This window comes from Pseudorca crassidens, chromosome 1, assembly GCF_039906515.1.
Source record: "Pseudorca crassidens isolate mPseCra1 chromosome 1, mPseCra1.hap1, whole genome shotgun sequence".
In the NCBI taxonomy this organism is placed as follows: Eukaryota; Metazoa; Chordata; class Mammalia; order Artiodactyla; family Delphinidae; genus Pseudorca; species Pseudorca crassidens.
In genome coordinates, this window is record NC_090296.1 from 101,392,346 (window position 1) to 101,411,296 (window position 18,951).

At 46.6% G+C, this 18,951-nt stretch overlaps 1 protein-coding gene across 2 annotated transcripts in view; it reads right to left on the reverse strand.

Annotated features, from left to right (window-relative positions):
• Window positions 1–18,951, reverse strand: part of MYO5C (myosin VC) — a 118,120-nt gene that overhangs the window by 69,983 nt on the left and 29,186 nt on the right. For both annotated transcript variants that reach the window (XM_067747322.1, XM_067747331.1), the window contains 5 exons: window positions 13,743–13,849; window positions 10,471–10,736; window positions 5,616–5,697; window positions 3,231–3,371; window positions 1,457–1,582 (listed from right to left, as the gene is read on the reverse strand). In XM_067747322.1, the coding sequence (XP_067603423.1) occupies window positions 1,457–1,582; window positions 3,231–3,371; window positions 5,616–5,697; window positions 10,471–10,736; window positions 13,743–13,849 (722 nt within the window). The remainder of the gene's footprint in view (window positions 1–1,456; window positions 1,583–3,230; window positions 3,372–5,615; window positions 5,698–10,470; window positions 10,737–13,742; window positions 13,850–18,951) is intronic.

Here is an 18,951-nt window from a genome sequence, read left to right on the forward strand (position 1 = left end):
TTCGGGTTATGAACCAGGAACGCTGGCTGTCTGGAAACACGCCCTTGTGAGTACAGCACATGGACTGTTGTATAAGTTCTTCCAGGCTGGTGTGTGAGCCACCAGTATAAACGAGCAAAGGAGTAACAAATATAGAGCCTTCCCAATCCCAGGAGACTGTTTGCAGGGACAGGGTAGCAGGTACCTGAGTGCCTCTGTTGGGGGCACTGGGGACCATGGCAAAGTGTGCTGATTTTCTGCATCTAAGCACAGCTGCCTTGCTCTCAAAACAATTTTATTTCCTTGGCTAATGAAATTGAGAACCTAAGCTGACCCTACAGTGTGTATGGTTTCTTCTCACCCATCCATAGGACACGCAAAATGCTGCGCTGTTAGTTCTTTTAAGAGGGTCTTCTTGGAAGTGCCAGGTGACAAGAATGAAACGTACAGACACCATGTACTATAGAGAGGGTCTCTTGAAGTAAATCCCATATGTGCTTTACATGAAGTCTGATCCTTTTTTTCCCCTTGGGATCACAACTGTGAAATTATAAAGGACAGCAACTAGAAAAGATAACTTGATATATCATCACTCATTTCATGTGCATCTCTTCAGGAGCCTATCTGAAAAACTCCAAGCACTAAAAGGCGGTCACATTTAACTCTGCTCCTCTGGCCCACAAAGGTTATTATAGCTGTCTGTCTGGCTGTCCCTCCACTGCCCCCGTGGACACTCAGGCACAACCAGCAGACTGACCCACAGCAATAGCCTCTAGGACAGGCAAGTACAGGCTGTCCCCATGATCCCCAGGCGCTGGCCAAGCCACTGGAGTAACACCCAACCCGGCAATAACACAGAGGGCAGGAGTTTCCTTAAGGAAGGAAAGCAAGATGAGAAAGCATGTTTAGGGCAGGTGGTTGTGGTACATTTTCCTTTTTTTTTCCTTCCATTTCCTAAGCTTTCCGTAATTTGATTAAAAAAAATTATTTTTTACTAAACATTTTTTTCATAAGAAATTGGAGACATAAAGAAAATAAAGATCACTTAGAAAACCCATCATCTTGAGTCAGTCTCTGTTACCAATGTAAAAATATATTATGACAATAAGAAAGGGTCAACAAAAAGATATTCCTTTCAATGTAGAAAACAATTATGCTGTCTTGATTATAGCAATATCACGGAGAAAATAAACTGATAAAAGGTTAATGAACTCACAATAAGCCCCAAATCAGAAATGAGGTCCATTGGCAACATGCTTATCTTTAAAGCAGTACGACTGAAATGCATATATTTTGTGATAAAGACAAATTAAGAACTGTTACGCTCACACGCGCGTGCATACACATAGGTATCCTTCATCAAAGCTACATGCTAAGCGTGATGGTTCTGACCAGCAAAGTCCCTGGCCTGCTTGCTCCTCCCAGGAGACAGCTGTGGGCCAGGGGCAGACAGCACTGCTCCAAACTCTCACTGTACCTTATCAGCAAAGTGCTGGATGATAAAGGATGTGTTTGACGTTCTGGGTTTTTCAAACAAAGAGTTCTTGTTGACAAAATTATTATACAGCTTTTGAAGCCAGTTTTCATCAGTCCCATGTGGTAACTGGAAGAGAAAAGCAAACCAAATAGCAAGTAAGAAAACAGAGGGGAGGAAAAGCGCTAATTCTAAAAAACCATGATGAGCTGCACCTCAGAGTGAACTGCTCTACATGAGAGGCTCCTGTTTCAAATGCAACTCTAGGCATAAATCTGTCTTTGATCTTATTCTTTACAGTGATATTTAAATGGACACATCAATGTTCTTTTATTTTTATTTTATTTTTAATTTTTGTTTTTTTGCGGTACGCGGGCCTCTCACTGTTGTGGCCTCTCCCGTTGTGGAGCACAGGCTCTGGATGCGCAGGCTCAGCGGCCATGGCTCACGGGCCCAGCCGCTCCGCGGCATGTGGGATCCTCCCAAACCGGGGCAGGAACCCGTGTCCCCTGCATTGTCAGAAGGACTCTCAACCACTGCGCCACCAGGGAAGCCCATCAATGCTCTTTTAGAAGAACAAAATGTTATTGATGAAAAGGAAACGGTCACATAATGACGTAAGAATGAAGGATTTTATTTCTGCAAAATTGGCAGTATTTTAACATTTCTTCCTCCCAAAATTATGTGAACATGATTTTTATTCTTGGTCGAATGGGGGAAGATTGGAACCCAAATGTAGTCCTCCCCACCCCCTGCCTCAGGAAGAAAGCTGTTTTGTCTTACTGCCTAGTTAATAACTACCTCCTTGAACTAAGATCTTACCTACTTAAACTAAGCTAGATGCAAAACTTGTTCTTGATACTGGTGATTGTGAAGCTATCAATTACATTCAGCCTGAACTCTGTGAATCTAATATTCCATATAGGGAATGACTCTGTAGAGTGGGTACAAATATTCCTAGAGGTTACCTTGGCCTCTGCACCCTGCCCCCAGTAGATCAGTCCAGAATGTTTGGCCCTGATGCCTGTCTTTTAATCTTACATCACTGAAGGGGCTAAAGCGTAGGTGGCACCAGAAAGGCTAATCTGTGAGAAGAACCATGGAATTGAGAATTCTAGGGAGAAAATACCAGTAAGTCTTCAACATTACAAGCATTTGGGGCTGGGGGTGGTAAAAATAAATCTTTGGGAAAGAAAGAAGATGTGTGTTTAAACGTTAAAATATAACCTTTAAACCAAAAGAATGAATACTGTCCTAGGGATTAGTTTTTCCTGTGGCCTGACAAAGGACACTGCTAGGCTGACTCACTGTGAAGTTGTTCCTCCCAGAGGGTAATAATAATAGGAAAATTTCTAGAGACTCTTTTGTCAATTGTATGATGTTGATTTTTCAGCTGCACCTCCCAGTGGGTGACTCATGGAATCAGGAAGTAAGAGAAAACTCAGTTCCTATTAGTCATTAACAACTGGTGTATAGTCACTTGTTGTTTCCATGTCCACTCTATATATACACCTAGCAACAGCTTCAAAGGGCTCCTCCCTGCTGGACATGACCTAAGAGGTCATGCATGTTACCCAAGGGTGGGCTACACCTGCTGAGGGCAGGAGGCTCACCGGACCCTCTGGGGTTCCTGCTATGGACTGCTGTCTCAGTGTTAACATCCAACCAAACAGTAACACGTCAGGAATTTACATGTACGTTAAAAAAAATCCATTTTGCAATATGCTCATCAATTACTACTCAGAAGTTGAAAACAACAGTTATTTTAAAAAGTTACCAAGCATTCTTCATCCAGTAACTCCAAAATACCCATTTTGGCTTCAATCAGGTCAATAACTGGTTGGTTGTCATAAAAATCTATCAGAGTCCAAGGAATATCTTCCTTCATATACTCTTCTTGTTCAAGTTTAAAGACATGCTGGAAACCCGGAAGTCAACATAGAAAGTAAAAGAGAACATTAGAGTGTGCTTCTGAAGAACAGGACATAAACGTTTGGAAAATGTAGATATATGACTGATTTGAATGTTTATGGAAGACCCTGAGATGCACGCCACCCTCCTTACCCACGATCAGTGCTGCTGAGGTCCTAACGTGGGTGTAGTTGTCATCTTCCAGCCCACTCGCAGGGGGTCCCCACATCCTGGGGTGTGAGGCCTGAGCCAGCCTGCCACCTGTAGCACTCAGGGTGGTCCTGGAGCCCCTTCCTGCTCAGCCACTGCTACTGTCCAACGCAGACCCAGCCTCTTTGGCCGGGTGGGAACCAGCCTGCCTGAGAATGTTGGCTCTGGGGCAGTATGAGAAGCTAACAACTTGGAGAGCTTTGTACAGTACTTGTTCGGGCCATGAGGGTACCAGGGAGGCCTCCCAGAGGGCTGGCTCAGGCGCATCCTGGCTGCAGGTGGCAGAAGGGGGAAGGGCTACGAGGAGAAAGGCGCCCACGGGAGAATCCCAGTGGAAATTGCACAGAAGCCCAATAGGTGGTTGAGAACTGAACGGCGCCCGTACAGGCCAGAGAGACAGCACAACAGTGATGGGGGTGGGGGGCAATGGATGGGGCTGCAAAGGACAGCAGAGGGGAGATCACATCAGCCCCCTGTGTACCCCCAGAGAATCTCAGACCTGTGGCCTTTTCCTAGGGGCAGTGAGGATCCACGGAGTTCACGATGAGATCTAAGTTCTGGAAAGATAACTTGGTTTGGGGGTGGGGATGGCTTTGAAGAGTGCAGGACTGGAGGCAGAAAGCCCCGTCAAGACTCAGCCCAGGGTTCTGTGGAGGCCAGACACTGTGCAAGGAAGGTGAGCAAGGGCAACGAGGCCGGGATGAACGTGAGGCTCAGGACACTGGGTCAGCAGTGGTGCTTTAATCGCAAGAGGGAGCGTAGAAGGCAAGGAGCCAGGAAGGGAAGGTGGCAGGTTCACTTTGTCACTGCTGAACTCCCAGAGGCCACCCAGATGCAGGGGTCCAGCAGCGGCCAGACTTACGGGACTGGAGCTAGGAGAGGGCTCACTAAGGCTTTCATGTTGATATTTTAAGGTTTTACCTCTTCCAGGAGGATCTGCACATTGATATAAGACTCAACCCCACACCCCCCCAAAATAAAGTGGGGCGGGGGAGAAGGAGGATGAAGTGGAAGAGGAGGAAAAGCAGAATAAAAAAAGAGAAAAATGGAATTGCAGCCTCTGACATGCTATTTTCAGGAAGTGTCTTGCACATGTTATTCTGAGGTTGAGGTGAACGTGTATGTCGGGGACCAAGACGGCACTGGCGTCCCGGGAGGGGCAGGATCTACAGACACAGTTCGACCTCAGGTGAGTTATGCTGCACACCCACTTGGAATAAATCTTAGTTTCAGTTATTAAATGCTAAACTTCCAGGGAATCCTTGAGAATGTTAACAGAATACAAATTCGCAACAGGGTGAAATCTTACGCTTATACATGACTTAATTCTGGAGCAAGGACTAGCAAAGCAAAAAAACATTTGCTGGGTATGATTCAATGTTAGGTCTTCTCCTTACGAGGATATTAGGCAGATACTACTGACCTGTTTTCAAAATAAGAAAAATGAGGCTCAGAGAACCCTAGGTCCCAGAGGTAGAGCTGAGACTCAAACCCAGTTCAGTTTGAGCAAAAGCTCATGCTCTCCATGATGTCACACTGTCTTCTCATGAGTTGTGTGGGAGAAGCTGAATTTCAAATGACAAGCAGGAGTTCTCCAGGTGAAGATGAAGGGATGGGGAAAGGACAGGGGCAGGTGGGTTGTGGCAGAGAGAGCAGCAGGTGCAGATGCTGAGGCTCACAAAGACTGGAGCCTTCAGGAAACTAAGTGGTTTGGTCTGGCTGCAGGGCGGGTGGCCTGTGTCCAAGAATGGCAGGTGATGAACTGAAACAGAAGTGGGCAAGTGGCTCCACAAAGATGAAATAGGATGGGAAGGTGCAGTTTCAAGATACGGCCACAAGATGGTGCAGTGACCCAGCATGTGAGTGATCCAGCAAGATTTGAAGAGGGAAAGAACCAGACTGAGCCTCTCTCCATGGTCTGTCTCTCTGTCTCTCTCTCACACACTCACACACACACTCACACACTCACACACACACACACACACACACACACACACACACGGCTGAGAGCTAGTTTCAAGAAGGCAGAAAAGTCACTTACCAGGTTAAACTGCTGTTGCAGCTTTTCATTAGCATAATTGATGCAAAACTGTTCAAAGCTGTTCGCATCAAAGGTTTCAAAACTGAAATACAGTTTAAACAAGTTAAGATATAACTTGAAGGATATATACATTCATTTATAGGTTAGCATTTTTTCACAGATTTTACAGTTTAAAAGTTTTCTATGTTTTCTGCAAGTTTTAAATATGCCTCAAAGCTTCTGGTTTAAATATCCTAGCATTCAGTTTATAAGTCACCTTTTTCCAGGCTGCCCCAGGAAGGCATCTTGTGTGTACAAAACACCTACCTGAGGCAGGCATTAAAACAGGCATGGTACAATATGGCATATCATTTAATCCACACCATAACACTGTCATCAGCACTATTATCCTCACTTTATAAGACTGAGAAGTTGAAAAATTTGTCCGAGGACAAACAGTGTCAGACTGAGCTGTGAGCTGACCTGACTGTAACACTTATGTTTCCAGTGAAAAAGCAATGCTGCTTCCTGTTGCCCCACTCTTTGCTGCACGCAGAGGCAGCACGGTTTTGCCTCCCAAGGGATGCTTTCACAGTCCTTGGAGGAAAAGGGCAAGGCCATCTAATACCCATAGCCCAGCAGACCCCTTTAGGTCCAAGGCAGACAGCCCCACCTCCTTTTTCAGACTTTCAGTGTCTGTCTCTGGAGCTGCAAACTCACAAGCTGAGAGGGGACCAGTAGACGACAGAATGGGGGGGCAGGCTGGAACCGTGCGGGGCCCATGATAACCCGGATTGCCCAACGGGCAGGTACTACTCAGCTCCAGCCAGCTGTGGCCATGGATTAATGCAGGTCAGGATGTGAGGTCACCTGATTCTCAAGAGAATCCAGAACCCCGATTTTATGTGAATCACCCCACTCTACAATGTGGGCTGAACAAAACTGGGGCACCCAATTCACCACCGGTCCAGATGAGCGCTCCTGCCAGAAGGAGGCTGAGTACTTTAGGTGTTAGCATTGATGTTCATCACCTCACTTAACCCAACACCGCCCTAAGTGAAGAGCTGCCCTGACCCCACTGTTACACCCGAGGGTCAGAAGAGATGGTGACCATTGCAATGTGGTGCCAGACATGCAATTCGACCCCAGCTCTTCGTGCCTCTAAAGCCTTAGTTCTTTTTTTTTTTTGCGGTACGCGGGCCTCTCACTGTTGTGGCCTCTCCCGTGGCGGAGCACAGGCTCTGGACGCGCAGGCTCCGCGGCATGTGGGATCTTCCCGGCCTGGGGCACGAACCTGTGTCCCCTGCATCGGCAGGCGGACTCTCAACCACTGCGCCACCAGGGAAGCCCCCTAAAGGCTTAGTTCTTAATCGCTCTAATCCCGAGAGGTTCCTGCCAGCTTCAGCCATGGGTCCCCTGGGAATCTCACTTGACTGAGCCCGTTTGGCTCAGTTTAGAATTCCTGGGGAGGTTAAGGGCCCGGACTGTCCTCTGGGCAGCTGCAGGGTGACTTGGAACAGGAGCAGAACCCACAGTCCTCACAGCTCCATTCCACACATGCCCTGGGTGGTCCAGAGGCTCTGCCGGCCTGGACATTGCAGACAGGCCACGGCTGGGCCTGGAGGGGAGACAAAAGGGTCTCATCGTGCCCTGCAGCCCGCAGCTGGGGCCAAAGGCTGGACTTCCTAGGGCAGGGGCGGAATGTCAAACATCAATGACTGTTTTCCTGTTCACATCTGAACAATCCTTATGGTTCTTAAAATATCTTCACGATTTCTTCCATTTGACCTTTGTAATAACCCCGCCAGAGAGGTCCCCACCGAACCTGAGGTTCAGAGAGGTTCTGTGACTTTCTGGGGGCCACACAACAGGTGTGGTGCCGTGCTCACTCCCTGCGGTCTGACTCCAAGCCCCAGGCCTTTCCAGCTCTGGGTCTAGAGAACATAAATACCCGACTGGCTGGGGAACCACAAGCCTCCATGTTTTTCCAAGCTGAAATCTCAACGCTCATAGCTTTGGCTTTCATCGCCTTCACAGAGGGTAACTTTTCTTTTCAGGCTGTCTTATTTCCAGGTCACCCTGAGCTCAGTTCTCTCAACAGCTGCAGGTGTGCATGCATGGGGGCTCACCTAGACATAAGCATACTGGAGAAAGGTGTGAAAGGATTCGCCCCAGACAGTAACACTCTTACTTCAAGAGGAGAGCTTATTTTTTTGGAGGGATGAAATGAATTCATGGGTGGCAGTGAGCATGTTACTTTTTAAATATCCAAGGAGGAATTTAATTTTAAAATAGAAATTTAAGATCTACTCTAACAAGTTCTTAAAAATTTACAATTACTCCTGTCAAAGATTTGCCCATTTAGCCAAAAATTCAACTTCCTTATGACAGTGGCCTATCAGCCTGCGGATCTGACGCCGCCCTGTCATTCTCCTGACTCACGGCTCCCTGTTCTCAGCTGCCCCCTCTCTTCTTCCTGCCCTGCTAACCTGCAGCACACCCATCTACTTATTCCCTGCCCAGAAATCATCCCAACCTCTAAGTATCTGCCTGCCCCCTCCACTAAAATTTAAGTCCCTAGAGGTCAGAAGCCATGTCTATTTTCTTTAACAATCACACCTGACATAGTTCCTGGCACATGCATATTTGTTCTTGAATGAAATAACATATTCTTAAAATAAAGGGCTACTGGGGCTTTCCTGGTGGCGCAGTGGTTGAGAGTCCACCTGCCAATGCAGGGGACATGGGTTCGAGCCCTGGTCCGGGAAGATCCCACATACCCCGGAGTGGCTGGGCCCTGAGCCATGGCCGCTGAGCCTGCGCGTCCGGAGCCTGTGCTCCGCAACGGGAGAGACCACGACAGTGAGAGGCCCGCGTACCGCAAAAAAAAAAAAATAAATAAATAAATAAAGGGCTATTTATTTTAAAGACATTTTAAAAACACAGAAAAGAATAGAAAAAATATAACAGTCACATTTCCACCACAATGAGAGAGACTATTGTTAAGCAGGGCTATTCCCGTTTAGAAGTCTGCTTAAATGATTATTGGCTGCTCAAATCCTTTTTTTTTTGAATGGACAAGGTAAATAATTTACTAGACTACCCCAGCAATGTATCACTAATTTATAACTGTTGACAGATGCTATTAATTGGGAGTCATATGTACAGTATTAACTTAGAATCTAAGTTAAACAAGGAACTCCCCTGAGGCACAGCCTCACATTAAAGAGCTGTGGGAAAAGCGATTTCTCTCTCTATGCGTAAAAGTTCAGCGGCTCCTTCTGCCTGCCCTCCCAGCAGGCCAGCCGGCTCTCCCCTCCAAATGGGAAGGGGAGGGACAGCTGCTTTTCTCGGGGTGTGGGGGGATACTCCCCAATCTCGGTGGAATACTCCGTGATGCCTTCCCTGGGACCATCTGCCCCTCTTCCCCCTGAGAAACCAGGGTGGGTCCTGGGAGAGGGAAGGGGTTGGGTGCTGAAGGCCAGTTGCTAACAAACAAAAGCCCGGGTGCTAACTCCCCTCACGCTGGCCAGGCCTCACTCACTCTTCCTGGCTGTTCTACAAGTGTCTTTAGCACAAGTCTGACCTGGAAAAGCAGGACTGGGCAATGAAAAGAAGCAAGAAAAAAAACCCCGTGTGGGAACTTGGTCTCCCAAATGTATTAGAATTCTTGGAGGGATTTCCCTGGTGGCGCAGTGGTTAAGAAGCCACCTGCCAATGCAGGGGACAAGGGTTCGAGCCCTGGTAAGGGAAGATCCCACATGCAGCAGAGCAACTAAGGCCATGTGCCACAACTACTGAGCCTGCGCTCTAGAGCCCGCAAGCCACAGCTACTGAGCCCACATGCCACAACTATAGAAGCCTGTGCGCCTAGAGTCTGTGCTCCACAAGAGAAGCCACTGCAATGAGAAGCCTGTGCACCGCAACAGAGAGGGGCCCCCGCTCGCCACAACTAGAGAAAGCCTGCGTGCAGCAGTGAAGACCCAACACAGCCAAAAATAAATAAATAAATTTATTAAAAAAAAGAATTCTTGGAGAATGGGGCAAACACATGACCCTCATGATCCAAGAATGGAAGAAGATTTTAGGTGTGAGGAGGCTGGTTGGTAAAAGGCCTGGGTTTGAGTCTACCTCTGGCCCTGTGAATGTGGGCAAGGTGCAGGACTGCTGGGGCTGTTATTTTCACCCTACGAAATGGCAAAGGTATGTCAGGGCTCTACACCTCACAGGGCCTCTATAGGGAAACAGAAGTGGGTGAGAGCCTCATACAGTGCTGGGTTTTCCCACCAGCAGAGCAACTGTGAAAGAGTCTTCCTAAGGCTTAGTTGTTTCATCTGTAAAACGAGGGTAATTATAAGGTTGTTTGAGGAATAAGAAGGTGCACGGAGACCACTCAGCATGGTAGCTGGCATGTGGCTCTGGAAGTTGGCCATTATTGATTTAGAATTTATTTAATATACCCTAGAAAAAAGACACTGTAGCCCAGGAGACTGTATTTAACATCCATATATATGCAAAAAAAAAGAGAACACCATCTTTCTTTTTTTTTTTTTTTTTTTTTTTTTGCGGTACGCGGGCCTCTCACTGTTGCGGCCTCTCCCGCTGCGGAGCACAGGCTCCGGACGCACAGGCTAAGCAGCCATGGCTCACGGGCCCAGCCGCTCCGCGGCATGTGGGATCTTCCCGGACGGGGGCCCAAACCTGTGTCCCCTGCATCGGCAGGCGGACTCTCAACCACTGCGCCACCAGGGAAGCCCTGAACACCATCTTTCTGATCATGTGAAACACAAAAGAGCAACCAGAACAAAATGACGTAAAAATAACAGGCATTCGACATTAAAATGAGGAAAGACAAGCTCATTGAAGAGACTCTTACCCATAAATGTCCAAAACACCAATAAAAGTGTGCTGCTTGCCTGAAAACTGCAAGGCTTGGTTAATTCTCTCCACAATGAAGTCAAACAGCTGAGCGTAGATCTTTTTGGCCAGCGCGTCCCTGGCGTTGATGGCCTGGGACCTGGTCATGGGTTTCACCACCGTCTCGGAGTTTGTGATGATTTTGCGATTACACAGCCACTGAGCGACTCTGACACTCTCCAGGCCCAGGAGCTCACAGAACACCTCCAGGTGACGGCCGTCCTCCTTCAAAAGCAAGACACAAGCCCCGTCAGGGCCATCGGGCCATCTAAACCGGCACTGGCCCACTCAGCCAGGCCCCTCGGCCTCTGCATGACCAGGCCTTAGGACACAGAGCCAGGTCTGGGAGTGAAGCAGGAGGACCTGCAGTGGCACTCAGCCTGTACCTGGCAGGGCACCGCTGTGGTGATGCCAGGCAGCCCTGGGCTTGGTCCCACCTGGATTTTCATTCTGGCCAAAGAATGTCAGTAGTGATTTAGGCCACAGAAGCAATCCTCTCCCCTCTCCTGTGCATGTGGACACAGCCTGGAAACCTCTCTTCCCTTTGCATCACATCCAGGCCACCTGCCAGAGCCTACACTCACCCTGTCCCTCCTTGTGTTGTTGGGATTTGCCCGGGGGGTCTGGCCCAGGAGGTACCTAGGTGTCATTGTCAGAGAGAACACGGTGGGCTCCCTGGACTAAAGTAGCTTCCCAGCCAACTTGAGGGCTGTGGTGGGGACTCTTCCTGGACGTACAAAGTGAATCTTATTTCTCTCCCAAGCCTGGGCAGGAGAGCTGCCCCACTGGCCAGCAGGCAAGGAGAGTTCTCCTCCTGTTTGTCTTCAGACAGCATGGACTAGGGGTCCTTATCACTAGGCAAGGAGATGTGATCCCATGTGACTGCACACCATTATTCCTCTCGGGAAGGGGAACTTCTGAGGCAGGCTGATCTGTAGACAGCATCTCAGCCAATCGGGAAAACCACATGATTGCACTTAAAAAGCATCAGAAGGCTTCCCTGGTGTCGCAGCGGTTGAGAGTCCGCCTGCCGATGCAGGGGACGCGGGTTCGTGCCCCGGTCCGGGAAGATCCCACATGCCGCGGAGCGGCTGGGCCCGTGAGCCATGGCCGTTGAGCCTGCGCATCCGGAGCCTGTGCTCCGCAACGGGAGAGGCCACAACAGTGAGAGGCCCGCGTACCGCAAAAAAACAAAAACAAAAAAATAAAAAGTAAGCTGGCTTTATCTGATTGAATTTGCCCAATATTTCAAGTTCTTGATGCAAATGACTGAAAATTACAGGACTGATAATTTTCTACAAAGATTTGACATCTTTTTTGTGGAATCTGTCTCCTAAGATTGATAGACAAAGGATTTTTAGTCTATCAATTTTAACTCCTCCTCCAAAATACTACCTTCACAACAAACTTCACAGGACAGAGTTCAAAGCAAGGGCATTTGTTGGGTGGAAATCATGGGAGTTTCAGAAGAAAAAGTGCAGCAGCCCATTTCTGGGGTAAATGAGCCAGTATCCAGAGGGAAAACCACACCTACACACATTCCAGGCCTACCATCACCTTTCTCCAAACTTCCCATTCCTTTGTGAACTGACTGACTCTGTCAGGGCTGGATATTGGTGGCGATGGGGGCGGGGCGCTTAATGTAGGAATCTGAGGAGAGGGAGGAGAATTACTTCCTGGTCATAGGGCAACAGGCCAAAAACACACCCTCCATTTCTGCTCAGCGGTCTCTCCCCTTAAACCGCAGGTCCCAGAGCTGAGAAATTACCAGGTGTACAAAATTAACAATTGTTCCCATCTGTTGTTTTGGGGACATGAAAGTAGATATTGTTATGGACTGAATGTTTGTTTCAGTCATATGAAAAACTCATATGTTGAAGCCCTAACCTCCAATGTGATGGTATTTGGGGCTTTTAGGAGGTAATTAGGTTTAGATGAGGTCATGCAGATGGGGCCCCCATGATAGGATTAGTGTCCTTATAAGAAAAGAGACTAGAGCTTGCTGTCTCTCTCTCTCTGCCGTGTGAGGACACAGCAAGAAGGCAGCTGTCTGCAAGCTAGGAAGAGGGCCCTCACCAAGAGTTCAACCATGCTGGCGCCTTGATCTTGGACCTTCAGCCTCCAGGACTGTGAGAAAATAAATTTCTGTTGTTAAGCCACCCAACCTGTGGTATTTTGTTATGGCAACCAGAGATGACTAAGAAACATATGTTAATACAAAGCTTTAACGATAAGAAGATTTTGCATTTCAGAGAAACATTTTTAACTGTGTGACTGTCCTCTTTACATGGATATTGTTGAGAATAAGCAAACACATACCCCAGCAAGAATCACCACTCATATAACATTTGTTGCTAAAGAGACACACACATAAACTTATCTTGTGTCCATTAAATAAAGAAATCTGTCACAAAACTTACATGGGAATATATTTCCATAGAGAGCACCACTGGTGTTTGAATCAGGCATGTGTCAGGAGGTAGGAGGCGTCCTTTCTACTAAAACTGTCCAGTGCACTTAAGGCCCTGCATGATCTGCACATTTCCCTCCTGCCTACCCCCCATTTTCTGGCCTCATCTACCACCCCTCCTTTCTCTCACTCCTTTCTGCATTTACCAATCTTTTGGCTATTTTTCCAATAACACTTCCTGCCTTAGGGCCTTTGCACCTGTTGTTCCCTCTACTTCAAATGTTCTTCCTCGAAGCGTGTGTGTGAAGTGACACAATTCACTTCCTTATGGAATTAGAAAGGCTTTCTATGAATGCCAGATACAAAAGGCACAGCCCTGCCCCACCCCTACTCTGCTTCATTTTCCTTTTTAATGGCTATCGCCAGCTGCCAGAGCCTGTAACTGTTTATTGTGTCTCCCCCTCCTCCACTTCCTTCCCCCAGATCATAAGCTTCATGAAGGCCTTCTGATCTTGTTTTGTTCACTGCTGTTTCTCCAGAGCCTATAACAGTGTCTGGCACAGAGTAGGCACTCAGGAAAAATTTGTTGAATAAAAGAAAAACAGAGAATGCATTTCCCCCTTCTCTACTGTTGCAAGGGGAAGAAGCTTTACTCTTTGAAGGTAACCCATGGAAACTCCTACCTTCCTTGTTCCTGTTAAACTGGTCTCCCCAGTAGGCCCAATGTGCCTGGTGCTAAAATGCAAAACCAGGGTAACCATGAGAGGTTTCTACTGATGATCCTCCCAACACAGGAAGGGTGAAGCAAACACATATCTTACACTGACTGCTGATCTCTCGTTGCCCACTGCTATGATCTGCACATTGCCCAGATGTAGGATGGCTGCCAGGATCTTAAAAACATCCATCTGAAAATCTTCCTTGAAACCTGAAAACAAAATTTTTCCCAAATTAGGAACACTGCATTTCTTCTCTTGCTCAGTTATTAGTAAGATAAACACCTGAATTCTCTCACGACACTCTAGTACCATCAGTGCCAAGAGCTGGGACAGGGAACAATGAGTAGACCCCGGGGAAAATCCAGTTCACTGTCTTTCCAGTTTGACGTGTGCACACACACAATGTGAGCTGTACAACCCACCAGGTTTCCCTTTTGCTGTGGCTGCTAGGAAGTTCAACACAAAAATTAGTATCTGAGTAATGACTTCATGTCGGGTTCCTGGGAGAACCAGCTCTCATTCATTCTGTGTGTTGTGCTTTCTTGTTAATTTTTTTTTTTTTCTTTTTTGCTCATAAGCTCTCTGGATGCTTTTTATGGTGGGTGCTGGAAGGATTTCATTTGCCCCTCCAGCTCTGCACCCTGCTCTCTGCCCCAGGGGACTGGCCTGTTTGGACCAAGGCAATGGGTTCTGGTGGGGTTTGACCAGTGGGGACCCTGGCAGGAGATCAGAGAGCAGGAGGAGACAGGTGCTGGGTACATCTCCCCATCTCTTTCCCTGCAAAGTTGCCTCAGGCTGGCTGTGTTGCCAACTGACAGAATGTTACTGTTCCGAGTCAGCGCTGACTTTCCCCACCCTTCCCTTCAGGCTCTGTGCCTGAACAGAAAGGGCTGCTGCTTCCAGGTCCCTACTGCTCCTCGGAGCCCCCTTAGCCCCACAGTTTGTAGTTGCTCCCTTCATAAATAAACCCTCCTCCTTTTATCCTATTTGAATGTGCCCCATGTTTCCTCGATGGGACCCCGACCAATGTATGTGGAATATCACTTGTGAATGAAAAATGTTGCCTACCATATCATCAAACAATGGGTGCTGTGGCCATCAGACCATCAGCCACTATCGCTGCCCACAATGGTGCACCCTGAGGGGATTCCAGATGGAGAAAAGCAGGAAACGGGTCCTAGATAGCTAAGGTGCGTATCAAAGGAATGATTTCAATGAACCCAGACTCTTGTATCTTCCCATAAATAGAAAAGTGCTAAATTCCTTAATTTGAGATGTCTGGTTTTCTTTAATTAACAGTAATCTTTTGATGTTCTGACTTAAAACTCCTACATATCCTGGCTCCTCCCTTACCTCTTGGGAGCAGTCCCTCAGAGCTAGCTGAGAGGCTGTGTGCCAGGCTGAAGTCCTCAGTTTTGTCCTCCAAATAAAACATAATTCTCAACTTTTAGGTTGTGCACTTTTTTCAGTTAACAGGAGACCCTCGACTCCTCCAGCAAAAGAGCAGCAGGTCCTAAATGCCCCGTAAGAGCCATTGCAGCCACCTGCTGCTTCTGACTTGAGGACATCTGGACTATCTCAATAGCAGCTAGGTCACGTTCTTAAGTAATTTCCAAACCTGGAGAGACTTCTCTCTACTAAGATCACACAAAATCACAGTCATAAAAGATTTCAAACCTATGGGACCTAATGAAACTTAAAAGCTTTTGCACAGCAAAGGAAACCATAAACAAGATGAAAAGACAACCCTCAGAATGGGAGAAAAGATTTGCAAACAAAGCAACTGACAAAGGATTAATCTCCAAAATATACAAGCAGCTTATGCAGCTCAATATCAAAAAAAAAAAAACCCAATCAAAATATGGGTGGAAGACCTAAACAGACATTTCTCCAACGAAGACACAGAGATGGCCAACAAACACATGAAAAGATGTTCAACATCACTAATTATTAGAGAAATGCAAATCAAAACTACAATGAGGTATCACCTCACACCACTCAGAGTGGCCATCACCAAAAAATCTATGAACAATAAATGCTGGAGAGGGTGTGGAGAAAAGGGAACCCTCGTGCACTGTTGGTGGGAATGTAAATTGATACAGCCACTATGGAGAACAGTATGGAGGTTCCTTAAAAACCTAAAACTAGAACTACCATATGACCCAGCAATCCCACTACTGAGCATATACCCAGAGAGAACCATTAACTCAAAAAGACACATGCACCCCAATGTTCATTGCAGCACTATTTACAATAGCCAGGACACGGAAGCAACCTAAATGTCCATCAACAGAGGAATGGATAAAGAAGATGGGGCACATATATACAATGTAATATTACTCAGCCATACAAAGGAATGAAATTGGGTCATTTGTAGAGACGGGGATGGACCTAGAGACTGTCATACAGAGTGACGTAAGTCAGAAAGAGAAAAACAAATATCGTATATTAACACATACATGTGGAATCTGAACAAATTGGTATAGACAACCTTATCTACAAAATGGAAATAGAGACACAGACATAGAGAACAAACGTATGGATACAAGGAGGAAAGGGCGGCGGGGAGATGAATTGGGAGATTGGGATTGACACATATACACTATTGATACTATGTATAAAATACGTAACTAATGAGAACCTACTGTATAGCTCAGGGAACTCTACTCAGTGCTGTGTGGTGACCTAAATGGGAAGAAAATCCCAAAAAGAGGGGATATATGTATACGTATAGCTGATTCACTTTGCTGTATAGTAGAAACTAACATAATATTGTAAAACAACTATACTCCAATAAAAATTTAAAAAAAAATTTCAAACCAAAATTACATGGAAACCTCCAGTTCAATCTGAGTCCAGACATCTGCAGCTGTTCCATTTCGCGCTAATGCCTACATTTGAAGGACAGACGATTCTAACAGAAATAAACCCCTGAGCATCACCATGATAAATGACAGGTGAGTGATGAAGAAAAGCAACTAAATATACAAAGTTTGGGAATCTGCTCTGGCACTCCCACTCTCTGTATGATCCATCGCTTACTTACCCCATGCTTTCCAAAGCTGACAAAAGTGAAATAACAACTGCAAAGCAATGATGTCAAAGAAAGAACTTAAGACCTCACTTAAGTAATTACTTTTAGTAAGATAAAATCACTGCAAAAGCGCCACTGGCCTGAGGTAGATTTCAGTGAGAAACATAGTGGTCAAGTTTCTTGAGCCTGAGGTCCAGGATAGGTCTGCTTCCAGAGTATTCTTTCTGTCAGAGATCTTAATGGCTAGGCAAAGATCAAAGGATGAATTAAATGAGAGTCAGCAGAAGAACAAAGGAAATGAGCTCTTGATCAAAATGCACCCCCATTCTGCTTCCTCAGTGGGTAAATTGTGGCTAGCTAAAGTACCTGTGATATTGTGTTTTAAACTAAGTAGTATATACTTGGGCTTCATCCAGTTTCTTAACACACAGAACTTCTAAAACCCGGGCAACTTCCTAACTTCTGAGAGAGATTAAGATGTCTTTTGTTAATGAGGCAATTTTGGAATGCCCCTAGGTCATGTGAGGATGGGGGCCGGTTGCCAGGGGAAACAACCCTGTGATTGAGAGTTGGAACTTTCAGTCTCACCCCTCAAACTCCAGAGAGCAGAGAGGGGCTAGAAGTTGAACTAACTGCCAACGGCCAATGATTTAATCAACGGTGCCTATGTAATGAAGTCTCCATAAAAACCCCAAAGCACGAGGTTTGCAAGCCCCCAGGTGAACGCGTGGGGATTGTGGAGAGTGACACACTCAGACAGCATGGAAGCTCTGTGCTCCTTCCCACATAGTTGCCCCTGTGTATCTGTTCCAAATGACTGTTCCTGAGTTCTATCCTTTTATAATAAATTGATGATCTAGTAAGTAAAATGTTTCTCTGAGTTCTGTGAGCTGCTCTAGCAAATTAATTGAACCCAAGGAGGTGGTTGTGGGAACCTGTGATTTACAGCCATTCGGTTACAATCACAGGTGACAACCTGATCTGAAGCGGGGTGGGCTGGGGGCGGTCCTGTGGAACTGAGCCCTCAACCTGTGGGATCTGAGGCTTTCTCCAGGTAGATAGTGTCAGAATTGAGGCGAATTGTAGGACACCCAGCTGGTGTCCAGAGAATCGCTTGGTGTGGGGACCCCCCCTCCCCTCCCCCTCCCCCCCAGCACACACTGGAATTGGGTCTCAGAACCATTTTAGTACCTCAGAAGCAGAGCCAGAAGGGAAAGCAAATGAAGCTCTGCAGCAGGCATTATCCTTCGTACTTTCTACATATCACCTCGTCTAATGCTTACAACAACTACATAAAGTACTAGTACTGTTCCCATTTTACAGAGGGGGAAACTAAGGCATAGAAGGGTTAGGGAACCTGCCAAAGTTACAATCACACCGGGTGTATCATGGCTAAGCAGTGTACCGCCAGTGACCACTGCAGTGTGTGAAAAGACCTGCGGAGTCATGAAGCTGCCTTAGCTCACCCCAGGGTGTATAAAAGTGATGGTTCCCTATGACCCTGCACCAGGCAAAGAAGTCTGAGCAGATCCCAGAAGTCTGCTTACTGGGCGTGTTGTGAAGTGGATTTGTGTACTGAACTAGATGACCTCACTGCTAACCTTGTCTGTTTCTCCAAACTGTCTCCAGAGCAAACCACAGCAATGGACAAATCAACCAACAAGTACGTGTTTAGCAATTACATTTAAAAAAGGTTATCTGCCCGAATGTGTTATAAGCCTATGTATGATTCGTGTTGGGCAATCTGCCCTTGAGGGGGTCTCTGTCTAAGATGATAACACTGAGACACAAACAAGAGGACACAGCCAATGGGACAAGCAGTATACACGAGATATTCACATTGTTGGAGACATGCTATTGGATAGAACTTTCCTTGGGGATGCAATGGTCTTTATCTGTGCTGAACAATATGGCAGCTATTAGCTACATATGGTTATGAGCATTTGAAACATGTCTAGTACAACTGAGAAATGAATTTTAAAATTTATTTCATTTTAATTAATGTAAACAGTCACTTGTGGCTAGTACTTAACTGTGTTGGACAACGCAGGTTTAGAGACCATGAAATCAACACACAGCATGAGATTATTGGCTGTGGGGGTCACAGGATGATGGCAATCTCAAAGTTAGTGAGTTCCATGCATGAATCTACTCCACAGCAGCAAACAGACCTCCAAAGCCTGCTCAAACTTCTTTGCCTGGCCAGGGGTCCTCAGGGGACATCCATGTTTAAACGCACTGGGGTTGAAGCTTAGCTTCATGACTCCACCCACGAAT